The 27,848-nt window shown below is 45.3% G+C and overlaps 1 protein-coding gene across 7 annotated transcripts in view; it reads right to left on the reverse strand.

The window, feature by feature from the left end:
- Positions 1–15: 15 nt before the first annotated feature.
- The window catches only part of slc44a1b (solute carrier family 44 member 1b), a 31,371-nt gene continuing 3,538 nt past the window's right edge, over positions 16–27,848 (reverse strand). The window contains exons 2-17 of one of the 7 annotated variants that reach the window (XM_047352876.1): positions 26,095–26,184; positions 22,613–22,755; positions 17,029–17,165; positions 15,158–15,251; positions 14,914–15,083; positions 14,750–14,839; positions 14,511–14,671; positions 14,251–14,437; positions 11,898–12,066; positions 11,624–11,801; positions 11,453–11,536; positions 11,227–11,364; positions 8,270–8,506; positions 7,492–7,590; positions 5,786–5,827; positions 16–2,746 (exon numbers count right to left, since the gene is read on the reverse strand). In XM_047352876.1, coding sequence (XP_047208832.1) covers positions 5,819–5,827; positions 7,492–7,590; positions 8,270–8,506; positions 11,227–11,364; positions 11,453–11,536; positions 11,624–11,801; positions 11,898–12,066; positions 14,251–14,437; positions 14,511–14,671; positions 14,750–14,839; positions 14,914–15,083; positions 15,158–15,251; positions 17,029–17,165; positions 22,613–22,755; positions 26,095–26,184 — 1,986 coding nt within the window. In that variant the 3' untranslated portion in view covers positions 16–2,746; positions 5,786–5,818. Of the gene's footprint in view, positions 2,747–5,785; positions 5,828–7,491; positions 7,591–8,269; positions 8,507–11,226; positions 11,365–11,452; positions 11,537–11,623; positions 11,802–11,897; positions 12,067–14,250; positions 14,438–14,510; positions 14,672–14,749; positions 14,840–14,913; positions 15,084–15,157; positions 15,252–17,028; positions 17,166–22,612; positions 22,756–26,094; positions 26,185–26,510; positions 26,808–27,848 lie in introns of those variants that run through there. The other 6 variants (XM_047352877.1, XM_047352878.1, XM_047352875.1 and 3 more) reach the window with 6 other exon arrangements.

Here is a 27,848-nt window from a genome sequence, read left to right on the forward strand (position 1 = left end):
ATGAACTACGACAACTGACTGAAAATCTGCTTTTAATTTTTTTTATAAAACAAAGATACATAAGAAATGATATAAAAACCAACGGAGAACCAAAGCAAAGTTCTTCAGTGTTACAAATGACTGGTTACTGCAGAGAAAAGCTAAACACTAGTGTCACACCTGACGGTTAAACTCTGCCTGGGAGTCCAGCAGCAGAAAAACCAGGCTCCAGAACATGGACATGCATCAGCTTCATCAGCTGCAAACAGTCAGAGAAACGTGGTGGTGAAGACTCGGAGCCACTCTGGTCCACAGGTTGGACATCTCAGTGCAGAAACTCTCATAAAGGTTGGTATTTCAGAGGGACGTTTCAGGAACATCTGCAGATGATGAGCAGGAAGCTTCAAGTCTCCAAGCTGCAGGTCTGCTGGAAAATCGCTCCAGGTGTGTTGATCTGGAGCGATTGATTAGCAGGACAGATCTGCTGGAGGTTTCACACCAGTTTGGACTTCCCTCTGAAATTAACCTGAGAGCTAATTGGCTCTGGATCAGAACATGACCAGAACCTCTCTGACCCTTGCTTACCTTCAGTGGGAGGAGCCTGTGCACTGATTGGTTGAATGAAGACTGAAAAGTTTTTCTCCAACAGAAACAGGATCCCTAATCCAGAAGTCTGTTTTCTGCACGATTCTGCCAGAAAGTTTAGAAACACATTTTCTAATGGAGTAGATCCTTTTTTCCGGATTCTGAGCAGATCTTCGATGCTTTCAGTCATGACAGGGTTCCTACTATTCTCCATTTCAAAATTCCATCATTTTCCAGCTTCTAAACATCTGAACTCGAAATATTTTCCATGTTGGGTTCTATTATCTGTGCAGATCTTCCTCAGAACAAGAAGCAACACAAAGCTGAAGTTCATTCACAGATTTTCATAAAAATCTGTGAAACGTACAGCAGTCAAATCAAGAGCAGATTATCCAACAATAAATCCAGGATTTGGGATCTTTAATAGCTTTATGCTGTTTTGGAACTATTCATAAAATAGCAGTATTAATAGTTCATTTGGCATCTGCACCAGTTGATGAACCATGGGTCCAGTTCAAAACCCTGCAGTAAAATGGTCCATCTGGATTTCTCTGCAGTAAGTTAGATGATTTCATTAAAATATAAATTCAAGTTTAAATTCTTTAGGAATATTCACATCACTATATTTTAGATAAAAGCATAAAGTCTGGAAACTCGATTTTCTATTCATTTTATTTTTTCCATACTTCTTCAAACCTGGAAAATGCTGCATAGAAACCCTGTCAAGATGACTTCCTGTCTTATTTTGAAATGTTACTTTGAGGCCGCTAATCTGACCCCAGTTTTCCACCCAAACTTTCCAGGCCAAATTCCAGGGTTTTCCCTCATATTTTATAGGAATATGATGGGACGCCTTCCTGTTGATGTTGGAGTGAAACTACTCAGTTCCCGCAGCTAATCTGCCTGGTGACAGCAGTCAAATGACCAGAAATTATTTTTATAGTTTTCGAGATTTATGAACATGAAGTGAATAAATTTCTGAGCTACAAACACGTTTAATCTAAAACTCAACAGCTCTGTTAGTCTGAAGTCAGTGTTGCAGAAACTCCATCTTTAGTGCAATTAGTCTACATGCGCTGCTCAGCTACTTGGATCAATCCGGAAATCGTACTCTGAGAACAGCTCCCCCTTCAGGTTCCCTGGTCCTCTGCTGTGACAGAGGTGCATGATGGGAAAGGTCTGAGAAAGAGATCAGCAGATCCACCGATAAGGTTCGTAATAATCCAAGGAGTAGACGCCAGAGCGGTTCTTAGTTCTCAGTCTACTTCTGCTGTGCAAGGACCGGCTCACTGGTTTCCTCCCAGTAAGAAGTGCTGGTCTAGCCGGCGCGTTAGGACTCAGGATGACGTCGGAGGTGAACGTATTTCTGAAAGAGATTTCAGGCTGTTACAAACTGATGCTACAGTCAAACAATGTTTAACAGCTCGGCGTGAGACGCAGCCTGGAGAGCGGACCGTCCCACTCCAGACACCTGCAGGGTCACACTGGGCAGCCAGGGAGGACGCTGGGATCTGATGGATGCCTACTCATTCTGATGGGATGAACAGCAGCAGGAAGACTCGTTCCGGTGTTATTGCTGACCCTCTGAACTCGGCTGTCTGCTGCAGGAAACTCCGCCCAATCACCTTCTTTCTCTCTGGATTTGCGGGAAACACTTTCGAGGAGGATAAAGGTGTTCCACCTCACAGATGAAGCGGCGAGCGACACGTCACTGATCCGACAGCCTATCAGATTCCTGATCCAGTAACCAACATGTCATTTTCATGGCGACAGCCCTGCAGCAGCCCCAGACTACGCTCTCTGACGGCATAATCAGCTGCTGCTCTACCTGTCTACAACCCCGCCCCTTTGATGGAGTCCAGGCGAGGAGTCAGCTCCGCCCACAGAACAGAAAGGTTAGGAAAAGTGTCCGGACGGCGGCGTTAGGAACTGAGCGGTGAGTTTTATAAAAAAGGACATCACTACGAAAAAATGCATCAGCCGGTTTAAAATCTGCAGCGCTTCCAGATAAAGTGCTTCATTACATTGTTACATTGTTTTTCCAGTTTCTTATTAAAATATTGTTTTCCCTGGAGTGAAACCATAGTAAACATGTTACACGTTGGTAAAAATAAACATCTGGAATGTCTCTTTAACAAGTCCCAGCAGCTGATTTTGGTCAAGCTGAGCTCGTCCCTGGAGCCTGAAACGGGAAACGTGGAAATGGTTAACATCCTGATCGCAGAGCACAGCACGTTACAGGGCTCGTTAACCAGCACATTACACAGCTGGGGTAACCCACCCATTATGAACAGCCAATTTTCCAGCTCGTTAACCAGCTGGTTACGCGGCTCGTTACCCAGCACATTACACAGCTTGGTAACCCACCCATTATGAACAGCCAATTTTCCAGCTCATTAACCAGCTGGGTACACGGCTCGTTAACCAGCTGGTTACGCAGCTTGTTAACCAGCTGGTTACGCGGCTCGTTACCCAGCACATTACACAGCTCATTAAACCACTCATTATGAACAGCCAATTTTCCAGCTCGTTAACCAGCTGGGTATGCAGCTCGTTAACCAGCTGGGTACGCAGCTCGTTAACCAGCTGGTTACGCGGCTCGTTACCCAGCACATTACACAGCTTGGTAACCCACTCATTATGAACAGCTGGGTACGCGGTTCTTTAACCAGCATATTAAGCAGCTCATTAAACCACCCATTATGAACAGCCAATTTTCCAGCTCGTTAACCAGCTGGTTACGCGGCTCGTTACCCAGCACATTACACAGCTTGGTAACCCACCCATTATGAACAGCCAATTTTCCAGTTCATTAACCAGCTGGGTACACGGCTCGTTAACCAGCTGGTTACGCAGCTCGTTAACCAGCTGGTTACGCGGCTCGTTACCCAGCACATTACACAGCTCATTAAACCACTCATTATGAACAACCAATTTTCCAGCTCGTTAACCAGCTGGGTAAGCAGCTCGTTAACCAGCTGGGTATGCAGCTCGTTAACCAGCTGGGTACGCAGCTCGTTAACCAGCTGGTTACGCGGCTCGTTACCCAGCACATTACACAGCTTGGTAACCCACTCATTATGAACAGCCAATTTTTCAGCTCGTTAACCAGCTGGTTACGCGGCTCGTTACCCAGCACATTACACAGCTCATTAAACCACTCATTATGAACAGCCAATTTTCCAGCTCGTTAACCAGCTGGGTACGCGGTTCTTTAACCAGCATATTAAACAGCTCATTAAACCACTCATTATGAACAGCCAATTTTCCAGCTCGTTAACCAGCTGGGTATGCAGCTCGTTAACCAACTGGGTACGCAGCTCGTTAACCAGCTGGTTACGCGGCTCGTTACCCAGCACATTACACAGCTTGGTAACCCACTCATTATGAACAGCCAATTTTTCAGCTCGTTAACCAGCTGGTTACGCGGCTCGTTACCCAGCACATTACACAGCTTGGTAACCCACTCATTATGAACAGCCAATTTTTCAGCTCGTTAACCAGCTGGTTACGCGGCTCGTTACCCAGCATATTAAACAGCTCATTAAACCACTCATTATGAACAGCCAATTTTCCAGCTCGTTAACCAGCTGGTTACGCGGCTCGTTACCCAGCACATTACACAGCTTGGTAACCCACTCATTATGAACAGCCAATTTTCCAGCTCATTAACCAGCTGGGTATGCAGCTCGTTAACCAGCTGGGTACGCAGCTCGTTAACCAGCTGGTTACGCGGCTCGTTACCCAGCACATTACACAGCTTGGTAACCCACTCATTATGAACAGCCAATTTTCCAGCTCGTTAACCAGCTGGGTATGCAGCTCGTTAACCAACTGGGTACGCAGCTCGTTAACCAGCTGGTTACGCGGCTCGTTACCCAGCACATTACACAGCTTGGTAACCCACTCATTATGAACAGCCAATTTTTCAGCTCGTTAACCAGCTGGTTACGCGGCTCGTTACCCAGCATATTAAACAGCTCATTAAACCACTCATTATGAACAGCCAATTTTCCAGCTCGTTAACCAGCTGGTTACGCGGCTCGTTACCCAGCACATTACACAGCTTGGTAACCCACTCATTATGAACAGCCAATTTTCCAGCTCATTAACCAGCTGGGTATGCAGCTCGTTAACCAGCTGGGTACGCAGCTCGTTAACCAGCTGGTTACGCGGCTCGTTACCCAGCACATTACACAGCTTGGTAACCCACTCATTATGAACAGCCAATTTTCCAGCTCGTTAACCAGCTGGGTATGCAGCTCGTTAACCAGCTGGGTACGCAGCTCGTTAACCAGCTGGTTACACGGCTCGTTACCCAGCACATTACACAGCTTGGTAACCCACCCATTATGAACAGCCAATTTTCCAGCTCGTTAACCAGCTGGGTACACGGCTCGTTAAGCAGCTGGTTACGCAGCTCGTTAACCAGCTGGGTACGCGGTTCTTTAACCAGCATATTAAACAGCTCATTAAACCACCCATTATGAACAGCCAATTTTCCAGCTCGTTAACCAGCTGGGTACGCAGCTCGTTAACCAGCTGGTTACGCGGCTCGTTAACCAGCAAGTTCTTGAGCCCCTTAACCACCTTGTTAAGCACAGTGTAACGCAACTCTTTATAAACCAACTTCTTACAAATGCGTTAACCAGCTAATTACACAAGTTGTTTTACAGCTTGTTGCAGAATATTTTGGACAGCTTTGTATGAAATGAGAATGATTTTGGTACATTCATATGGGTGCAACTGGCCCCTGAGGGTCCCTGTGGGCCTCTAAGGAGCTGGCCACAAAACAGGACACAAAGCGTCCAGACAAAGGTTTATTGCTGGGTGTGAGGAGAGGAACAAACTATTTGCCCATAACTTCAGTCAGTCATGGTTGTGGTGGTTTAAAGTCAGAGCGTCTAATGATTTCTGCTTTCAGTTTAGACTGAGAACTCCTCAGACTGCTCGACATGTGTTAAGTGCCATCAGGACGGGTTCCTCAGAGGACCCAGCAGATAAAATGCTTCTGATGATTCATATATAAAACATAGGAAAATACAATTTGAAGTCAGTTCTGTTACAAGAATGACCGCATGAGTCCGTTTATGTTCAGATCAGTATCCCACACGGAGCAGAATACTGGAGACTGATGTGGGATCAGATTTAAGGCAATCATTTTCACATTCATCAGTTCATTTGAAGCCTGACTCTCAGCTTTAATCTGGATAAAACTCACCTCTGCTGTGGAGCTGCAGCTTTGAAAATCATGTCAGAAAAGCTGAAACCAAGATGGAAACTTTGAGAAGACATGAAAGGTCTCTGATTCTGTCACCCAGAGCAGATGTCTGTCTCTAAACCAACTGCCAGCTGAAACACTTCACCATAACAGCCAGTGTTATTGTAGGGGTCTAGGTCACTTCGTTCCTTCACTACATTAGACCCAAGCGTTACCTACCTATCTCTGGACCAGCATTTTGGTCTCTTGTAGAGAGGGCCTTGTATTTCCCTTCAGACCTGCCTGGTGGACCCTTCCTCTAGGGATCTCTATCTTCACTGCCTTGGGTTCTCCATTTGTAACTTCTTGGGTCTCTGTACCTTTCTCATTCTTGGGGTTCTTTCATACTGCCTTAAGGTCTCTCTGTGACTACCTTGGGACCTCTCTTTGTATTTTTATGGGGGTCTCCTCCTACCTTCATGGGGGTCTGTCGGTACCTGTCTTAGGATTTCTGCTTATCTGCTTTGGGAACTCCCTTGTACCTTCTTTTAGTGATTCTAATGGGTTCTGTATGCAGCATCCATGGGGTCCCTTCATGCCTACCCTGCCAGCCAATCAAGCCATCTAAATTAAATTACTCTTTCTACAGGAGTAATCCATGGGAATGATGACGCAGGAAACTGTAATATTTTCACTGTTATATAACATTTTCAACATTTCCATGGTTTCGTCCATTGAATAAGAAGAGATGAGCTACAGCAGTATAGATTACTTTGAACTGTAAATGTGGCTATAACTGGATCCACAGCTAGCAGCTCTTCTTTGGACCCACTAATGTCTCTACATGAAGTGACTAAAGCTGCAAAGGTCCAAAGTGGTGTCGGAACAAAGGAAGCCACGCCCATCTGAAGATGCATCCTTCCATCTTATGAAGCTGGAATGACAACCTGAGTCTGACTCTGTGTTCAGTTGAGCTTTATCATGCCAGGTCCTGATTATTATCTAAAGAAGGATCGGTACCAACTGTTTACCCAACTGCAGATGAAAGCCAGCTAAGTACCTGAGGACCAAACCAACAGGCGAGGAACCAGTTGCTGCTCTCAGCTGCAGAGGCTGACTTCAAGACCACAGCGTGTCTACCTGCTGCGGTTATCGGCTGAGTCCTTGTTAGTTTTAAAGCAACACGGTGACAAAAACAAGGCGGAACACACTGCTGCTGGTAGTTCTTTATAAAAATATTCTCCATTAAAAAAAAGTACAAAAGTAAAAAATAATGAAACATAAAGTCTGTGAGTTCATTTCCAGAGGAACGAGCAGCAGGCATGATGATGACGATGATGATGGTGGTTATGAAGCATGCATTAGTGTTCATCCAGTCAGTGGTTCTTCAGTTAGTCTCATGTGCACGTGGAGGTGATGGCGGCTGATTTAGAGGCTGACTCAGCAAAGGGGGCGGGGCTTGGCGTGTGCAGCAGGCTGACGAATAAGAAGAGGGTGGAGGTGGGAAGGCAGACGCAGAGGAAGAGGACGACATCCTCACTGAGACAGAGGACGAAGTCACTCTGCTCTGTCAGCACCCAGTCCACCAACACCCCCACCAGCAGGTAGTACACCTGAAACTCCTGAAGCTCCTCCCACTCCCTGCCCTTGGCCCATTGTGGCCCTGCCCCCACCCCTGATGAACTTTCACGCCTGGCCACGCCCCCTCCAGCACTGCATTCACTCACCATGGGCTTCATCTCCGCCCCCTCCGATGTTGCCTCTTTCACTCGGCTCCGCCCACGTCCCCCAGCACGCTCCAATCGGCGGCTGCTCTCCACAAACTCCTGTGGGGGCGGAGCCAAAGGAGACAGGTAAGGTGGGGGTGGGACACAAAGACTGAGGGGCGGGGCAACAATTTAACATTTAGGGTACAAACGTTTATACACGAGAACCTCAAAAAAAATATAAAACATTCAAGATAACATCTAACAGAACCACACAGAATCTAGTTTGTCGCTGGAAGCAGAAAAATATTCTGGTAATGTTCATTAAAATCCAGTTTGTCCCTGCTTAACGGACCTTCATCAGACAAGGTGAGATTCAGGGAATGTAACAAAACCAAACAGAACCCGAATGAAACTTAACCCAACTTAGTGATCCCGGTTGGAAAAAAATGTCACAGGGACACATCTTATTGTTGTGAACCAATTAGTGAGCAGATGTCAGAGGAAACCTGGCTCTGTGATCACTTGATGTTCTGGTTCTGGATCCTTTATCTGGTTCTATTCAATAAAGTGGACCGAACAGAGTCTCAGTAACATGGTTCTGATTCTGTTTTACTGACATATTTCTGCAGAATCTCACATTCAGATTGGAACCACAGAACCGTATGTTGGACTCAGTTCCTCAGACTGAAGTTCTGCTTTCAGTTGGGTCTAAATGTTTCAGATCTGCAGGAACTTGGACGGATTTTATTCTGAATACACCCGTCTCTGAGCTGCGATCGGGTCGGGCCTGGCTCACCATCAGAGCTTTATCCATGAAGAACTCCTTCCCTGGAGTGCCATCGTTGTACTTGGTGTCGATGGCGAAGCAGAGGAAGAGGACGTCCACCACAATCTCGAAGATGGACAGGAAGCAGTGAGCCACCAGGAAGGAGAAGAGACAGACGATGATGAGCGGCAGCAGCCACTCGGCGTAATCCCGCTGGTAGTTCAGGAGAAGGACGCCGGCGAATGCCGTGCACGTCATGATCAGAATCTGAGGAGACACGTGATGAAGAGGAAACCTTCAGTAAAAACTTCCTGAAAGGTTCTTCAAGCAGAACAACTTCATCCTGAAACAAAGCTGTTGTCACGGCAACGTTTTAAAGTTTCTATCAAGATCAGTTTGTCAGACCCAATTCATGGTTCGGTTGTTTTTTTTTTTCCAATAGAACTTTAGTCGTGAGCTCATTTTGGATCTGAGCGTCTGTCGCTGTTAAAGATCCTTCAGATTCAAACGTCTATCAGCTCCATCTGAAGGTTAATCTCTCTGAAACAGTGGTCAATGCCTCCGGTACCACCCAACTCGACCACTGTAACGCTCTATGCCGGGTCAGTGATCTGCTGACACGGCATAAAGAGAAATGTGACCACATCACACCTGTCTGGACATCCTTGCGTTGGCTGCCAGTCCATTTAACAACTTCTTTTTCTGTTTGGGTTTAAATCTTTAAATTGTCCTGCCCCTCCATACCTCTCTGAGCTGCTACAACCTCACACACCTTCCCGGTCTCAGACCTGCCAATAGGCTGATTCTGAGTGTACCCAGAACCGGGTCTAAGCTCAGAGGGGATCGGGCCTTCGCTGTGTTAGGACCTCAGTTATGGAATGACCTTTCAGACAGGCCTCCTCATTAGCTGCTTTTAAATATTCATTCAAAACTCATCTTTGTGCCATGGCTTTATCTACTTTGAATTAGTTGCCTTCATGGTTATTGTGTCTATTTTATCTTAATTGTTTGTTTTTATTTCTATTTGTTTTTTTCTGTTTTTACTGGTACATCTATTAGTGTTTGCTGGATGTTTTGCTCTGAGCGTCGCTTTGTTCCCTTTGAGGATTTGTTTTAAACTATTTGAATTTGAAGGTTTTAACCACATGTTTATGGCTTCATTTCCTTAAACAAAATAGATTTTAGCTCCAGGGGAGGAATTACAAAGTGGGAAATAGCTGCACTGGAACAATGTCTTCTGGAAGATGATGAGATGTAGGAAGTGAAGCAGCAGTAGAATAAAATGTAGCTGGAAACGGTTGTTGGACCATTTGTACGCCACTATGCCTTCAGGCGTCATTGGCCATTTTGTACCCCAGGATAGTCTGCTACTACAACTCCCACCATGCATCGCGGCTGATAGGAAGGGGGCATTGCAGCTCTGATGTCACAGTGGACAATATATTGATTGGAGGTCTCTCTAATCCTCGCTTTCACGCTGGAAACCGGACCAGCATCTGAGGCGCATCATTCTGGAGAAGAAAAATTCATGAAAGAAGTATCTGGAATAGTAAGTCCAGAAACTTCACCGATCGAAGACGTGAATTCAACAAGTGACAGAAACCCCACAGAGGTTTCAAAGAGACGGAATTGCCATCCTTGTTTTTGTTTCAGTCGACTGTTGACGGTCCGTCATATTGTTCCTTTTTGCCAAAGGAGGCCAAGGACGACGCCGACCACTTCTTGGAGTTAAATGCAAACGCGCAGCAACTCCACCCTCTCTCTCCTTCCCTCCCTCTGCTCCAGAGAAGACGACACCAAGTAATCCCGTTTTGTTTTATTTCTATCAGAAATAGCTTGGGCAGGATAGAGTAGGATTTTAGGGCGATGTAGAATCACCACTTATAGTCGAATGTGTTCAAAGTGTATTTCCATGCCGTGTGTTATTGAATTTTTGATTGTTGCTGGACTCTGAAGCCGCCAAGCTTCGCAAGTGTGTTTTACTGCGTGAAAACCTGAGCGCAGGTGCACTGTAAAACTGAACTGCTATAATAACCTCATGGTGAAAACTCACTATTCCTTTGTCTTCACTCTTCGTGTTTTTCCACTGGTTGCCACCGAACAGTTTTATGACGCTTTGTGAGGTCCAACTTTGGGGGTTTTATGACTGCAGCCTGGTGGAGGACGCTCCCAAAGCTCCGTTCAGCACCATATTTTCTATTGTTTTGCCATAACTGCTGATTTGACTTCATACAGACTCAATGTTGTTTTATCTTGTTTAGTTAGTCATTTTAATCCTTTTGTGTAGAACTTTGCATGCTTGATTAGGTGAAGATTATTGAATCAGAATAACGAAGTGTATCAGGGCTGTTGATTTAATAAATATTCATGTAGATAAAGAGAAAGCGATTGTGTTTATTTTGAGCAAGACTGATTTCTCAGTCAAAATAAGCTCAAAGTTCCCCATGTTTGGTGAAATGGTTGATTAAACAGTGACATCTAGTAATAGTTATTAATTATTACTGAGAATTTAATTATTGTAATTATCAAGGGCCTTGAGCCACAATTACAACACTAGAGGTCATCTCCGATTACGATTTGTAAGTAATGATTTTTGGTTAAGAAACTAATGTTTCTCAAATTATGATTGTAAATTATAATTCTTGATAAATATTAATTAATCAATAATCAATTCTTACAGGGTCATTTGGTCAAATACAAAAAAACGGGGAGCTGTTAGGTTGAGATCAGTGGTGGCCTCAGGAACATGAAGATGTTATCAGGCAGTTACCATAGCAACCATCAGTGAGTGAAGGTTAGCTGGACATAGACTGTGAGGGTTAGCAGCTGTGATGGAGCTTGACTGGGTCTCATGGTGGGTCTGGATGAGTGGTACGATGGTACAGAATGTGGGGTGCTACAAATGTCTTGCCATGCACAGAACTCTAAATAAGCCAAAACAAAGTAAAACAGAACCAGTTCAGACCCGACTGGATCAAACACCTCACCTTCCCCAAGAAAAGCACAAAGTCTCCGACTGCGTTGATTGTGGCGACACGCAGAGCGTTCTCCACCAGAATGACGAAGGCATCACGCGCAGACGTGCAGAAACTGGTGCTGTTGATGGCTGTGGCTGCATATGCATTCTGGGAGAAAAAACAAATCACACACAGGTTATGGAGATGAAGGAGATGCAGGTGATGCCTCTCAGACTGAAAAGGACCAGTGCGTTACCTGATTGAGATAGTTGAGGCACTTCTCCAAACACCACAGACAGCAGATGCAAGATTTCAGCAGACATCGAGCGCACACGTTCTCCTAAGAATAACCCACAGGTCACAGGATTTACTGGTGGCAAACAGCACCACAGAACCAGAACTGGTTCCTGGTAAAAGCTCTCCGTACCCTTCCTTTCAGCTGGTTGTGGATGTACATAAGGATTAGTCGGGGGATCTTGACCAGTGTGATGATGAAGGATCCCTTAGCAACAGTACCCAGGTGGTACCGGACCAGCCTCAGAACCGACGACAGGATAGGGGTCACTGGGAGACGGTTTTTGTCCCTGGAGTAAAAAGTTTGAGATCTGTTGAAAGTACCAACAGGACGACAATCTGGTCGGTTTCTGGTACTGGTCCGACTCAGCTGCAGATAGGTGGAGGCTGGTGCCATCAAGACTCACCTGGTGAAGTAGTAGGTGACCACAGCTCCGGCCACAGTCATCTGCTGACAGGCCAGAATGAACTCGCTGATCCAGACCAGACCCACAGCGTGGTACCAGGTGAGGTACTGCAGAGAGCCTGTCAGTCTGAACTCTGTCAGTCCCGTCTCCTCATTCTGTTCTGGGTTCCCTGCAGAATATCAGAACCAAACAGAAAACTGTGAACTTGTTGCTGTTTAAGATGTTGGCCAGCAGGGGGCAGACACTCTGATTTCACAGTGTGTCTGCAGGAAAAACAGGAGCAGAGTCAAACATAACAGAATTAAAACCAAAAGCAATTTTCAAATGAGGGAAATAAGTCGATCCGATCTAACTTGGTCCAGTGTGAAAAGTATTCATCCCCTAAACCCAATAACTGGTTGTTTAACCTGCTGCAGCAACAGCTGCCATGAGGTGTTTGTGAAAACTGCTGAGTAGTCTTTTACATCACTGTGCATGAATTTGGACCCACTCCGCTTTGCTGAATTGTTTTGATTCAGACACAATGGAGGATTTTCCAGCCACAGGTTTAGGGTCAGGCCACTGCTTCTCAGTTTGAATTATGTCCAGACTTTGAATAGGCCACTCCAAAACATTTGTCTCTCTGTCACATGTTTGAGTCCTTCTGTTAGAGGTGGACTTGTTGCTGTGCTTTGGATAATTGTTCTGTTGCAGAGCTAAAGTATTCCTTCTGCTTAAGATCACAAACTGATGGTTGAACATTCTCCTTCAGGATGTCTGCTAGAGAGCAGAATTCATGGCTGCAAGTCTTCGCGGCCCTGAAGCAGCAAAGCAGCCCACACCATAACACTACCACCACCACCACGTGTTCTCCATGTGTGGTTCTCACTGTGGTTCTCTGGAGTCCCAAAGGACCCATAAGCCATATGTCTTTCAGACTGATAGATGTCAGAGACTTTGTTTCTCATCTGTTCTTGAATTTCTTTAGATCCAAGCATTATGTGTTGCTGTTGAAGATCCTTCAGCCTACTTCATGCTGTCATACAGGTTCTAATTAACAGAATTAGCTTTTCACATAGTTTTGTATATATATCAATAATTAATAAATGAAACCATCATTTGAAGTCCGAGGCCATCGTTCTCGACCGGAAAAGGGTGGCTTGTCCTCTTCAGGTTGGAGGGGAGCGAAGGAGTTCAAGTATCTCAGGGTCTTGTTCACGAGTGATGGAAGAATGGAGCGGTAGATCGACAGACGGATCGGTGCGGCTGCCGCAGTAATGGGGGCGCTGTGCCGGTCCGTTGTCGTGATGAAAAAGCAAAGCTCTCAATTTACCGGTCGGTCTACGTTCCTACCCTCACCAATGGCCATGAACTTTGGGGTCATGACCGAAAGAATGAGATCCCAGATACAAGCGGTCCTAAAATAATGACTGCAGATCTTCCGTGCATTGACTGAATACTTGTTCACACCATTGTAAACCCTCTCCAGAGATGACATGTTGTAATACCAACAACAGTTCTGATTCTAGTCGCGTAAAAACTCAAGTTCTACTTTATTTACAGAAACAGCAGTCAATAAAAAGACTCAGACCAGAGAGGAACGCTGCAGAAAACGGATTAATTATGCAGACGACATGGCTTTAGTTACAGTTACCTCTGGGGAGGCCTTCTCCTAAGCCCTAAGAAGAGCCTCTGATGTAGGAACAATGAGCTGGACAACAGCGGAGGTGTTTTCTGTAGAGACAGACCTGACAGTAGACTCAGATACATTAAACTGGGGAGACCCATAAATATCTCAGCACAGTTCTCCATGACCAGCTGAACTCCATCTCCTTCCAAGGTCTAGCTCTGTGGGTCTCACTTCAGTAGTTAAGATAGTCATCTTCGAATCCAAAGGTTCCGGGTTTCATTTCAGCTTCTTTCGTCCAGATGGGCAAGGCACTTAACCTCAAGTTGATGTGTGTATTATTGATACATGCACGTTTGTCAGGGAGAACGTGGCTGGAGTGTAGAGCTCTGATTGGTTGCTTGACAAGAAAAGCTTTAAATAAATGCAGCCCATCTTCCACCCTGCTCCCTGCTTCGGTTCGCCAGTTAGAACCAAGCCCTCTGACTTTGAGTTTGTTCAAACTGAGTCAGAGGGCTTTTGACCTGACTTTATTTATGTTTTATTTTATTTCTGGTTGGATCTTTGATCTTCTGGGTTTTTAGTTTTTCTTTGTGCAGCTCTTTAAAATTCAGCTTAGCTTAATGAGCCAAATTATTCTATTCTATTCTAAATTGGCTTAAATCAGGTAATATCTGACTGTATGGAGGTAATTTATTGTGCATGCTTTTATTTTTGTTCAGTGTGTGTGTCTCTGCAAGGACCAACCTGTGGTTCCCAGGAAGAGCAGCACCAAGATCCAGTAGATCCAGAAGAGGAGTAGGGCAAGGAAGGTGACGAAGGGCTGCAGGGTGAGCAGAGGGAGGTGGATGAAGACTTTTCCTGCTACGTGGAACAGCGCGATGGTGAGCGCCACTCGTTTCCTCATGAAGAGCATCAGCAGCAGAAGGATGATCTGCACACAGACAGAAACACTCAGAGATGCTCTCACAGATCTGCAGTAATGTTGCTTCCACCGCCACACGTACTGTGAAGACGGTGGCCGAGGCGGCGTACACAAGCAGCGCCTGGCCGCTGTCCCTTAGCTCCTCCTTCACCTCCTCCTTCAGATCCTTTAGAACCTTGGAGGACGTGTCGTTCCCATACAGCCGGTAGTCGATGTAGAGCCACCAGAGGACGCTCGTCCCCGCTAAGACACAAACAAACCCTCCAGTTAAACCGTTAAACACCTCACCCGTTCCAAACATCACACAGGAAGTGACCTCACCCAGGGATCCCAGGACCACCAAAGAGGTGAGGATCCAAACCAAGACAGCAGAAATGTACCGGATGATTACCATGAGGATCATGGAGAGAGCTGGAAGACACGGGATAGTAGGTAATGGTTACAGGTTACAGGAAGTGACATCACAGCTAGCTGTCAGCTCTCACCTAAAGCAAGGACGCAGAGTCCAATGATGATCTCCTTGCTAGCTGCGACGCCGGCGATGAGTCTGTGCAGGATGCTGCTGTCCCCCACAAACGTCACCACGGCCTCGGCGAATTTGGCATAGCAGGAAACGTCCATCGGCGTGCAGCGGTTGAAGAGTGGCAGTGGCTTACTGAGACACACAGGTCAAAGGTCAGCAGAGAGGACAGGTGGGCCTGATGCTGCTCAGCTAGAAGCTGCACCTACCTGCGAGGGACGGGAAGTTTTGGACACCTGGAGAACCTCTCGGGTAGAGCCGGATATTTGTGGGCCGGTAACTCATAGGAACAGAGCTCCGAGCCTGAAACATGTATGAAGAGCTCATCTTCATCAATGACATCATTTCAGCTTCAGTTCACATCAAAGTGTTGAAGAAGACATGTAGTCCTGACTTGGAGTCATTTCTCATTAACTGCAAACCGTTTTATTTACCGAGGAAGTTCTCCTGGTTTGTACTGGTTGGTGCTTACATACCACCTCAAGGCTCCACTTCAGATGCTAAAAAAACAACTGGCTGAGCTGATAACAGATGTGGAGAAAAAACATCTAGACTTTCTCATCATTGTTCTTGGGGATTTTAACAGAGCAAACCTCTCCAATGAACTTCCCAAATACAGACACCTCACACTTTCTGGCCACTCTCTGCTCCATCTCATCCCAACCTACAGGCAGAAATTAAAAGCTTCCAAACCTGTGGTTCAGACTGTTAAGAAGTGGACTGATGAGTCAAAGCAGGGCAAAGCAGATTACAGGGCTGCTTTGACTGCACAGATTTGACTGTTTTTAAAACTTCAGCCATGGATTCACACCAACTTACTGAGGTGGTGCCATCATAAATCAGACCAAGACCTTCTGCACATACAATAACAATAAACCTTGGTTCACTTCTCACCTGAAGCAGCTGCACAGGGATGAGGAAGAGGCTCACAGCAGTGGAGACCGGGCCCTGTATAAGCAGGCCAGGAACCAACTGACCAAGGAGATCAAAGCAGCGAAGCTACAGTGAGAAGCTTCTCACATGGAGACGCTTCTGCTCTGAAAGAGCCTTCAGGTGGCGCTTTCTGCTAAAACCAGCCACAGAGACAGTTTCTTCCCCCAGGCTGTTTCTCTGATGAACAGCTAGAGAAAGAAAGTCCAAGACACCCTACCCCCTTACAAATAATCGAACCCCTTTGACAGGAATAACTTCAGTGTAGCATCTTGCTGTGTGCTTGTTGAAATTTAGTGGGCAAGGACAGGCAGGCCTGGACCTGCTAGCAGTTGTTTAGAACTTGCTCCACTTGCTGACTATTTTATTTTTTTTACTGTGTCCTGTCCAGCAGTGCAGCCCTCAGAACTGTCGTCTGAGTGCCAAGAAGAAGCCCAACTGATTTACTTTCGCAAACTGAGCCTTACGGCTGACGCTATAATAATCCGCTTACATAATAAAACTTTATTAGAAACTGCTCTCGGATTATTTCAGATGCAATGGACACGGAGACAGAAATTAAAAAGGATAAAGAAGCAAGAAAGAGAGAGAGAAGAGGAAAAAGGGAGAGGAGGAAACGGGAGAAAGCATGATAAAGAGCAGTAGCGGTGTGATCATCTAATCAGATGTCTTCCGTCACTTTTTAATGTGTCTCTAATAATAATAATAATTATTATTTAGACTTTATTGATCTCACAATGGAGAAATGATCCTCTGCATTTAACCCCTCCCTCAGGGAGCAGTGGGCTGCCACTGTGCGGCGCCTTGGGAGCGTTCGGGGGTTAAAGCTCAGGGACCCAGAGTGGCAGGCTGTGGGATTCGAACCAGGACGCAAATGGCCTGCTCTCTAACCACTAGGCCAACACTCCCTCTAATGGACAATGAAGGAGTCACAGACTGGCCCAGCACTCCCAGTAATGCTGTGTTTGTTCTGTACTGGTGTGAGTGCTCGGACATTACATAATCACTATGACAACACAGAAATAGTAACCTCTGTTCATCTTCTGACTACATTTCCCATCAGCCTCCACACACTGTAGCCTGTCCTCCCTCTGCTCCTCAGAGGGTTGGACAGGTGTGACTCAGGTGTGAGGTCATGTGATGAGCTCACCATTCATCATGGCGAACCTCTTCAAGTCCTGGTAGGTCTTGAGCTCCTCAGTGGGACACAGAGAAACACACAGAGCCATGGACTTAATTTTCCTCTGAACAATGTCGATGTTGCAGGGATCCAGGAAGAACACAAACCTGCAGGGGGCAGAAGCACACAATCAACAGGTGGAAAAACACAGGTGTTCATACATGGACCGCATGTTAAATAAATGACTCAGCAGTCTGATTTGTCTGAGTCCAGCTGTAGCTTCCCACTCTGGCCAGTTTGATAAGAACCAGTAAAACCAGCAGCAGAGATGAAGCAGAGGAGGATTCATGCTCAAGACAAAGGGAAAAATGTGTTACTCAGCAACAAAGAAACAAACACCTACATCGTTCAACACTCGCTGCTTTGAAACAGAGCTGCAAGAATACCAGCCGCTTCTGAGACTGAATCCAACATCAGAGCCCAGACCACCTAAAAAGACAAGTCTCTGATCCTTGCAGACCAGGACCCGTATTACCAAAGAATCCTCAGACTAAAAGTAGCTCCTAGTGACGTCATTCTAAGAAAAATCTTGGAATTTCTCATATTTTAAGATTTTTCTTAGAATTTTCCCTCGGTAAAATAAAAGTTAATCATGAAGCATCTTATGCCTGGTTCACACAGCAGGTGTTTTATGCCGATTTTTGCCTCGATCATCATGAAGGTATTTAAGATAATCTTCTGAGATACTCCTGCTGTGTGTGGTGTGTTAAGAGTGATCTAGTGTACTCGGAAGGACGTCAGGACCGCTCTGACCTCAAATCGGGGATATTCAACATGTTGCATTGTCTGGGCCCGATGTCCGACCGTGCGGGGTGTTCCCTGAGGACAAACGAGCACGCAGCCTGTTGAATGTGTAGCCAATCAGAAACATGGAGGGGAATTACTCTGAACTCACGTTTGACCTCGAGAGGGTTAGAGAGATTTCCCGTCTGAAATCTGAATGTTAATGAGTGAAATCTGTTGGTGTGTTGTGTTTGCTGTGTGGCTGGACACCACACTGTAGGACCAAACCAGGTATACCTACGATGTTTTATCGCCATGTGTGGGGTCGCTCAGGTTTGAAAATTCTGCTGTGTGAACCAGGAATTAGGCCTTCAGAGAGCTCCTAACGTGAGGAGATGTTCAGAGCAGTGAGGAGGACTTTTAGTGAACCTAAGAGTGTCTGAAGCAGAGAAGATGGAGGAAAGACAGAGAGAAAGGAGAGATCTTCTCCTCCAATGAACAACAGATAATGAATAAAACACTACCAGCTCCATGGTGCAGAGATCCACCTCCTAAACAGTCGAATTAATGAGAACAGAAACTTCTAGAACAATCATACAATTATTAATATAGAGATAAGATTAACTTTATCATCCCCTCTAGGAGGAAATTAAATAGTTTCAGCAACAGGACAGGTTAAAGGTCAACCTCTAGTAAGGTGATATTAGGAAGGATCAATAATTAATAACCAAGAATAAAAAGTGAACAAAAAGTTCTCTGGTGCTGCTATCTCCTCTCTAGCTTCTGAATGCAGCAGGAACCAGAGCTGCTCACATTCCAGGCTGGTGCTGAAAGCAGAGGGAACGACGCATTGATCTACTGGGAATGTCTGTTGGTTCCCACCGTGATCCCAGAACCAAATCTACCTTTAACACTCCTCTCTTCTCCTCCACCAGCAGGCTCTGCTCCTCTGTTCACTTCGCTTTTCTCCACCTTTTTTCCTCAGAATTTTAATATTCATATGAAATAGATGCAGTAAGAAAACGACCAGCATGGAGAGTAAACATAATAAAAAGCAAATCAGAATAATGAGCATGTAAAAAACATGATGCCGTGTGACAATTAATTTAATTTTGCTAAGTTTCATCATCATGATTGAAAGATTTCTGAATCCAGATTAAATTCTATCATCGGTTAATTTCTCTACATTGATTACTGGGAGCACATTGGATTATGGTTTCTTTTAACAACCAATCACAGCTCTTAGAAGACAGCCTCACCCCAGCAACGGGGTCAACCACACATCCTCTCTAAGAGGAGTTTTGTCATCTCCTCCTCAGAGTCGCTCTCAGCAGAGATCTGAACCATCCTGAAGCTCAGAGTCCTTGGCAGGAAACATCAAAGAACAAGAGATGTCGAGTTGCTTTCTAAGCACTTAAGATCATCATGGTCTGAATGGTTGAGAATCTCTACCTCAAACAAAACGTCAGACCCTCTTAAATCCCCTCAGACCTCAGTCAGAGGAGCTTCGTTCCTGCTGAGTCTAACCGATTCATCATCCTGAACATCGCTGTGTGTCTGCTTGGAGGAAAAGTAGGTCTGAAGCTTGTTTCATCGGATCATCGGCCTCCTGCAGGTGGAGCTGGAGGTAAAAATAGACCGACTGTGTGTGTGTGTAAGCTGCTCTGCTGATGAGTCACAGATTTCACCATCTGTCAGCATTAAACTCTCCCACAGGACCTTGAATGCGCCATGTGTTCAACTACCAGAAGGAGCCACAACACTGAAACTGTTATTGTACTACAGTAATACTACAGTAATACTACAATAATACTACAGTAATACTACAGTATAACACCACTAGATTACCGAGGAATAACAGCCAATATACTACAGAAAGCTGCAGCTGACAAAATCCAGGAAAACCTCCTGCAGCTCCACAGATCAGGACACACAGAAATGTCCTCCATCCATCCTCCTTCAAAATGAATAAACTGATCCAAAGGTTGTTGAAAGATTATTCCTAAGTGGACAACATCTCAGATAGCTGTCATCGTCCCAGGAGTGCACATCCCAGCAGCTTCAACTTGGTCAGAGGTTAAAGCTCAGAGAAATGGACCAAAAACTCAAGAGCTTCATCTCAGACTACAGGCCTCAGTTAGCAGGTTAAAAGGCCATAAACCAGTATCTATCTATCTCTCTTCTCTCTCTCTCTCTCTCCAGGGGTTGGACAATGAAACTGAAACACCTGTCATTTGATGTATCAAGAGCCACGGTATCCAGGGTAATGTCAGCATACCACCAAGAAGGACGAACGACATTCAACAGGATTAACTGTGGACGCAAGAGGAAGCTGTCTGAAAGGGATGTTCTGGTGCTAACCCGGATTGTATCCAAAAAACATAAAACCACGGCTGCCCAAATCACGGCAGAATTAAATGTGCACCTCAACTCTCCTGTTTCCACCAGAGCTGTCCGTCAGGAGCTCCACAGGGTCAATATACACGGCCGGGCTGCTATAGCCAAACCTTTGGTCACTCATGCCAATGCCAAACGTTGGACTACCGAACCATTCTTGAGGACCATGTGCATCCAATGGTTCAAACATTGTATCCTGAAGGCGGTGCCGTGTATCAGGATGACAATGCACCAATACACACAGCAAGACTGATGAAAGATTGGTTTGATGAACATGAAAGTGAAGTTGAACATCTCCCATGGCCTGCACAGTCACCAGATCTAAATATTATTGAGCCACTTTGGGGTGTTTTGGAGGAGCGAGTCAGGAAACGTTTTCCTCCACCAGTATAACGTAGTGACCTGGTCACTATCCTGCAAGAAGAATGGCTTAAAATCCCTCTGACCACTGTGCAGGACTTGTATATGTCATTCCCAAGACGAATTGATGCTGTATTGACTGCAAAAGGAAGTCCTACACCATACTAATAAATTATTGTGGTCTAAAACCAGGTGTTTCAGTTTCATTGTCCAACCCCTGTAGATATATATACACTGCTGAAAAAAAAAGGGGAAGACTCAAATAACACATCCTAGATCTGAATGAATAAAATATTCTCATTGAATACTTTGTTCTGTACAAAGTTAAATGTTCTGACAACAAAATCACACAAAAATCATCAATAGAAATCTAATTTATTAACCACTGGAGGCCTGGATTTGGAGTCACACACAACATTAAAGTGTAAAAACACACTAGAGGCTGATCTAACTTTGATGTAATGTCCTTAAAACAAGTCAAAATGAGGCTCAGTATTGTGTGTGACCTCCATGTGTCTTTATGACCTCCCTACAACGCCTGGACATGCTCCTGATGAGACGGTGGATGATCTCCTGAGGGATCTCCTCCCAGACCTGGACTAAAGCATCCAACTCCCGGACAGTCTGTGGTGCAACGTGACGTTGGTGGATGGAGCGAGACATGATGTCCCAGATGTGCTCAATCAGATTCAGGTCTGGGGAACGGGCGGGCCGGTCCATAGCTTCAATGTCTTCATCTTGCAGGAACTTCTGACACACTCCAGCCACATGAGGTCTAGCATTGTCCTGCGTTAGGAGGAACCCAGGGCCAACCGCACCAGCATATGGTCTCACAAGGGGTCTGAGGATCTCATCTCGGTACCTAATGGCAGTCAGGCTACCTCTGGTGAGCTCATGGAGAAAGAAATGCCACCCCACACCATTACTGACCCACTGCCAAACCGGTCATGCTGAAGGATGTTGCAGGCAGCAGATCTCTCTCCACGGTGTCTCCAGACTCTGTCACGTTTGTCACATGTGCTCAGTGTGAACCTGCTTTCATCTGTGAAGACCACAGGGCACCAGTGGTGAATTTACCAATCCTGGTGTTCTCTGGCAAATGCCAAGTGTCCTGCACGGTGTTGGGCTGTGAGCACAACCCCCATTTGTGGACGTCGGGCCCTCATACCATCCTCATGGAGTCGGTTTCTAAACGTTTGTGCAGACACATGCACATTTGTGGCCTGCTGGAGGTCATCTTGCAGGGCTCTGGCAGTGCTCCTCTTGTTCCTCCTTGCACAAAGGTGGAGGTAGCGGTCCTGCTGCTGGGTTGTTGTCCTCCTACGGCCTCCTCCACGTCTCCTGGTGTACTGGCCTGTCTCCTGGTAGCGCCTCCAGGTTCTGGACACTATGCTGACAGACACAGCAAACCTTCTTGCCACAGCTCACATTGATGTGCCATCCTGGATGAGCTGCACTACCTGAGCCACTTGTGTGGGTTGTAGAGTCCGTCTCATGATACCACGAGTGTGAAAGCACCACCAACATTCAAAAGTGACCAAAACATCAGCCAGAAAGCATCGGTACTGAGAAGTGGTCTGTGGTCCCCACCTGCAGAACCACTCCTTTATTGAGTGTCTTTCTAATCACCAAAGATTTCCTCCTGTTGTCTTTTTAATTTGAACAACAAGATGTGAAATTGATTGTTAATCAGTGTTGCTTCCTAAGTGGACAGTTTGATTTCACAGAAGTTTGATTTACTTGGAGTTATATTGTGTTGTTTAAGTCTTCCCTTTATTTTTTTCAGCAGTGTATATATATGTATATATATGCATTTATCTATATATATAGATATATATATAGCTGAGAAGCTATAGCTGATGGAGAGCGCTGGGAACATTGAGTGATGGCACAGACAGAAAAATGAAGCTTTATCGTAATCATTGAAGCCATTGCTAATATTAAATAATAGATCAGGATATTTTGGATGGTTTTTATGAGAGGTTAGCGTTAAACCATTAAACCCTAGAGAATAAAACTCTGTGCTTTATGATGGACCTCCAATAATACCACAGCTACACAGTAAAACACTCACTTCCTGTCGGTGTGGTCAAGCCCGCTCAGCTGTATGCCTTCAATTCTCTCGTTACGTCGGCCGCAGGTGTTGCCGTAGCTGTCGTACCCAAAGAGGAGGCGAGCGGCGCCACCAGTGACGATAGTGAAGCCACAGATGCTGCCCTGCAGAGCGTCAGTGACAGAACATCATCACACAGATACCAGCAGCTCCTGCCACACCTTCCAGCTTAAGACCAACGACCTGAGTGCCTTCAGGGTTATTAGTGCCCTGAACCTAGATTTGAACTTCAACTGACATTGGCAGGAGAAGTGAATTGCACCAAAATGAATGTACTCCCAAAATTGATTGATTTGTTTCAAAATATTCCACTTCATCTCCATAAATCCTTTTTGAAAATGTATTGACAACACTTCCCTATCATTTATTTGAAACGATAAGAAGGCAAGAATCAGGTTGGAATTACTACAAAGACCTAAATTAAAGGGTGGCTTGGTTCTCCCAAATCTTTGTCATTATTATTAGGCTGCAAATATTCAAAACATTTTCTATTGGTTTCATTGTTCTGATTTAAAACGGTCTCATTTGGAGGCAAGGTCCTGAATATCAACGCCTCCTCTCAGGGTTTTGGTTTCTTCAGGCCTCCCTCTCTCCATTTCATCATAAATACTTAAGATATGGACCCAGTTTAGGCAGAATTTTGGATTTATGAACTTTCTTTACACCGGCCCTATTCTTAATAGCAATATTTTTCTCCCAGCTAAGCTAGATTCAGATTTTATTGCTTGGCAAAGACGAGGGATACACATTTGATATGTACATACTGTAAATGGTGTCTTTGGAAGTTCTGACAACTTAACGCTAAGATCCAGCCTTCCTCGGTCTATTCCGCTATTTTCAAGTCCGTCAAGACCCCAACTTCCCATATATGGCATCAGTCTCCCCTTTGAATGCCCTGTTAGAAATTCCTTTACATTCAAACAAAGTCATTTCAAGAATAAAAGACTTTATTGCTTCTATTATACTCAGGTCTACATATACATGTCTGTGTAACATACTTGGTAAAGGTGGGAGCAGTGTTTTAAAAATGTTCTCCTTGTTTTGTGATTGGCAGCGCTCAATAAAGAGATTGAAGTCTTAGCTGCCGTCTTCCTGCATGCTTTAGATTATTTGATAATTTTCTTCAGATTCAGACATTTCTATTCATCTCCATTCCTCCTGACAGAAACCGTGTAACTGGGTTAGGTTTGTAGGTTACACACACCTTTCAGCTCCACCCACACTTTTTCTGTGGGACTGTGATCAGGACTTTGTGGTGGCCTCTTCACAATATGGACTTTGTTGTACTTCAGCCACTTTGTAACTAATCTGGAGATATGTTGAGAGACATTGTCCATTTTGAAGACACATACGTGTCCAAGATTTAACTTCCTGGCTGATACTTTTAGATGTTGCTTCAATGTTTACACATAATTCTACACTTTCTCGTGATGATTCCAATTTTGTTTAATGCGCTACTTTGACCTGCAGGGAAAAAAACCCACAGCATGATGCTGCCACTCCTGTACTTCACAGCTGGGATTGTGTAGAAATGTCTGGTTTCAACTTTATCTTTTCATCATGTTTCCAAGTTATAAAGGAGCCTGGTAATGATCTGTTGTTTCACCTCTATAACCGGGTGTCATACTCTATGAAGTCCAGCACCCTGCAACTCTTAGATCTGCCAGTGTTCCAACACACCTGGATGAAGTGATTAGGTCATTAGAAGGATTCTCTAGAACTTGACTGCTTGTTGAGGAGGTAATTTATCCATGTGATTCAGGTGTGTTGGACCAGACACATTAGAACTCCTGTGACACTGGACCTGAAGGACTGAAGTACGACTCCCACCTTTAAAGGTTCATCAGGTAACAGGTGCTGACATGTAGTTCTTAGATTAGGCAATGCAGTAACATGTCACACCTCAACAAATCTACACCAATCAGCTGGGCACCACCCTAACCTTTCGCTTTTCGTCTCTAGAACCGTTTCTAATAAGACCCAACTCCCTGACTCCTCCAGGCACTCTTAAGGTCTGCTGTGGTACCTGGATCCAAGGCTCCTATGAATTTAGGAATCTGACTTTCTCCAGTGAGGGATCAGAAAACCTGCCCTTCCTGCTGCCCCTGAATGCAGCATCAGTGCTGCTGACACAATTAAAGACGTTTTTGCTCTGAGCACCAGACGAGTCTGCACGATATTAGAAAGTCAACTGGGTTTGATGTTATTGGTTAATATTTAGATTAAGATATCAGCTGTAACCAATCCACATTTACTTCCCTCCCCTCTTTCTCATCTGTGCTTCTAACCTTCTCTGTGACCTTTAGCTTCTTGGACCGTGTAGTCTGCTGGAGCATCACCTGCAGGTGGACTCCACCCAACATGCGGTTTGTGATCTCCAGAAACCCAGAGAATAAATATACACTGTCCTTAGCACCGGCTGGTATTCTAATGACAAAATATCTGAGATGTAATGTGCAGCCCTTCAGGTTTAAAGTTTCTGAGAGTTTCGCTCAGGTTTTTGGAGATGAGAACATCTGGAGGTGGAGGTGTCACATATTTCTGTCTGAGAGGACTAAAGAACAGAGGCGAACCCACAGATACACTATATAGCCAAATAGGTCCCACCACCATATCAATGAATTCTGGTGTTCCGGTTCCAGTTTGGTGTGAAGAACCTTGAGTGGCCTGCAGACTCCTGACCTCAACCTTCTTGAACACCCAGGATGAATTTAGAGTGGAGGCTGCAGTTCTGGTGTTCTCTTCTAACTATGAACAGACTCCTAACCCTTGGAAGATGTTTACAGAATAGTTGAAGTTTCTACTGCTGGCAACAGTGGGTCCATCAACAAACTGGACCTTATAGATTATGAAGATGATCTCATCAAAGTTCATGTGCATGTAGAAGTAGACACACAAATACTTTTGGCAATACAGTGTATCAATGTAATACTTCCACAAACATGTGAAAACACTGTAAAAAAGATCAATATTAATCCAGAACTGCAGAGATTTGACTGTGGTACTACAGCAGTGCTTGTGTATATTCACAACAACACTCCTGTAGTATACATATATACTGCTATAAATGTTCATGCTATAAAGCCGTTTTCTAGTAGAATAAACATAGTATCACTGGATTAATACAGTAATAATATTGCAGCTGTCTTAGTGTAGAACTGCTAAAGTGTTCTAGGAAAGTCATTTCAGAACCAGTGTGACTCCAGTAATACAGTAGTACTACAGTAACCTGGGAGTAGTAATCCTGTTGAATTTCTGTGGTACTGCAACATTTACTGTAAAGTAATCCTGAAGTACTGCTGTAGGCAGCATGTGTCTCTGGATGGTACTGATGTATCACAGCAGTATTACAGTAACTGTATTATAGGGAGTCTCGTCTCTAATCATTACAACTTTACTACAGCAGTATTTCATCAGTAGTACTATGGGGTGTCTGTGGTTACCATGCCGACGCAGAAGACGGTGAAGAGCAGGAACCAGGGCAGGTCGGTGCAGCTCCGGTCCTCCAGCGGTCTCCATTCTCTCTTTGTCCGCTGAAACAAACACAAACACGGTCACAGTCATCGCTGAGCGGGGCCTACAGGACCGGGCCGGGTCTTGCCAGCTCGGTTCTATCATAAATCCGAACCCTGGGGAGGTTAATTTGGGCCTGTTTACCAGCAGCGGACCGGTAGCGGCTCGGTAACCGAGTTGCTCTAATTGGATTAAGGAGCTGCTGGCCCTAATCCCAGCGCGGATCGGATCGGCCCTCTCTGCTCCAGAACCAGCTTCCAATTCATTTAAAATATCAGACCATAACGCAGAACAAACAGTTGCAGGATGGTGCCGCGCTGGACTGGACCGAACCGGGCCTGCTTACCTCCGCGCTCCCGCAGCATCCCATTGCAGTCAGGATGGACGCGCCCGGAGCTTCACGGAGCTTCACGGAGCCTCAGTTCGGCAGCAGCGGGGGTTTAAGGCTCTGCAGGCGGGGTAAAGAGGCGGGCAGCCCCGGAGGCTGGTTCCGGACGGTCAGACGGAGCACCCCCGTCCGCTCAGCATGCCACGGTGGGAACCTCCTCCGATGACCGAACCAAGCACGGATTAACGGCCGAGGATTTGTCCGCCGCACTTCCTGGTGGACTGACAGGTGCAGCGGCCATTCATCTCATTGCGCGTGCGCAGTGAGCGGCCGTGCGGAGCGGAGCTGCAGCTGCATTACCTGTTGTGACCACTGAGTGGAGAGTAACGGTAGGGTGGCGCTGTTTCCCTCGAACATTCATCTGGAGTCCAGAAAATAACCTCTGCCGATTTCTTTCTGTGGGTCAAAGCTCCCCCATATGAAGTCAGAAGGTCCTGCTGGATCCGCAGTCCATGTGTCCACAGGCTCTTATCATTTATCAGCTTGCTTCAAACTAACCAGAAATAAAACTTCTTCAGGAGCAACACCTCTGGTCCACCTGTAGGAGAAACGTCCTGTGTGCTGAATGTCACAGTGAAACCAACTCTCTGCAGGATAAATATTCAATTCAATTCAATTCAGTTTATTTCTATAGCGCCAATTCACAACACATGTCGTCTCAAGGTTCTTCACAACAGTCAGGTTCATACATTCTAATTAATCGTAATCATTGAACAGTTCAGTCAGATTCAGTTTTTTATTCAAATTGGATAAAAAGTTTTTCTGTCTAAGGAAACCCAGCAGATTGCATCCAGTCAGTGACTTGCAGCATTCACTCCTCCTGGATGAGCATGTAGAGACAGTGGACAGTCACTGGTGTTGACTTTGCAGCAATCCCTCATACTGAGCATGCATGTAGCGACAGTGGAGAGGAAAAACTCCCTTTTAACAGGAAGAAACCTCCAGCAGAACCAGAACCAGGCTCAGTATGAGCGGCCATCTGCCACGACCGACTGGAGGTTTGAGAGAACAGAGCAGAGACACAAAGAGAACAAAGAAGCACTGATCCAGGAGTACTTTCTATGGGAAGGAAAAGTAAATGTTAATGGATGTAGCTCCTTTAGTCGTTTCATCTAGAAAGAAAGAACAGATAAACTCTGAGCCAGTTTTCAAGGTTAGAGTCTGAAAGAGAGAACATAGAGTTAGTCACAGTAGAAGCTCAGTCAATCGCCATGTCTAGGAGAGAGAAAGGGTTAAACACTGAAAGACAGGGTCATGTGGATCATCTGTAGAAGGTGAGCATTAAGTTGTTGCCAG

This window comes from Girardinichthys multiradiatus, chromosome 23, assembly GCF_021462225.1.
Source record: "Girardinichthys multiradiatus isolate DD_20200921_A chromosome 23, DD_fGirMul_XY1, whole genome shotgun sequence".
Lineage (NCBI taxonomy): Eukaryota > Metazoa > Chordata > Actinopteri > Cyprinodontiformes > Goodeidae > Girardinichthys > Girardinichthys multiradiatus.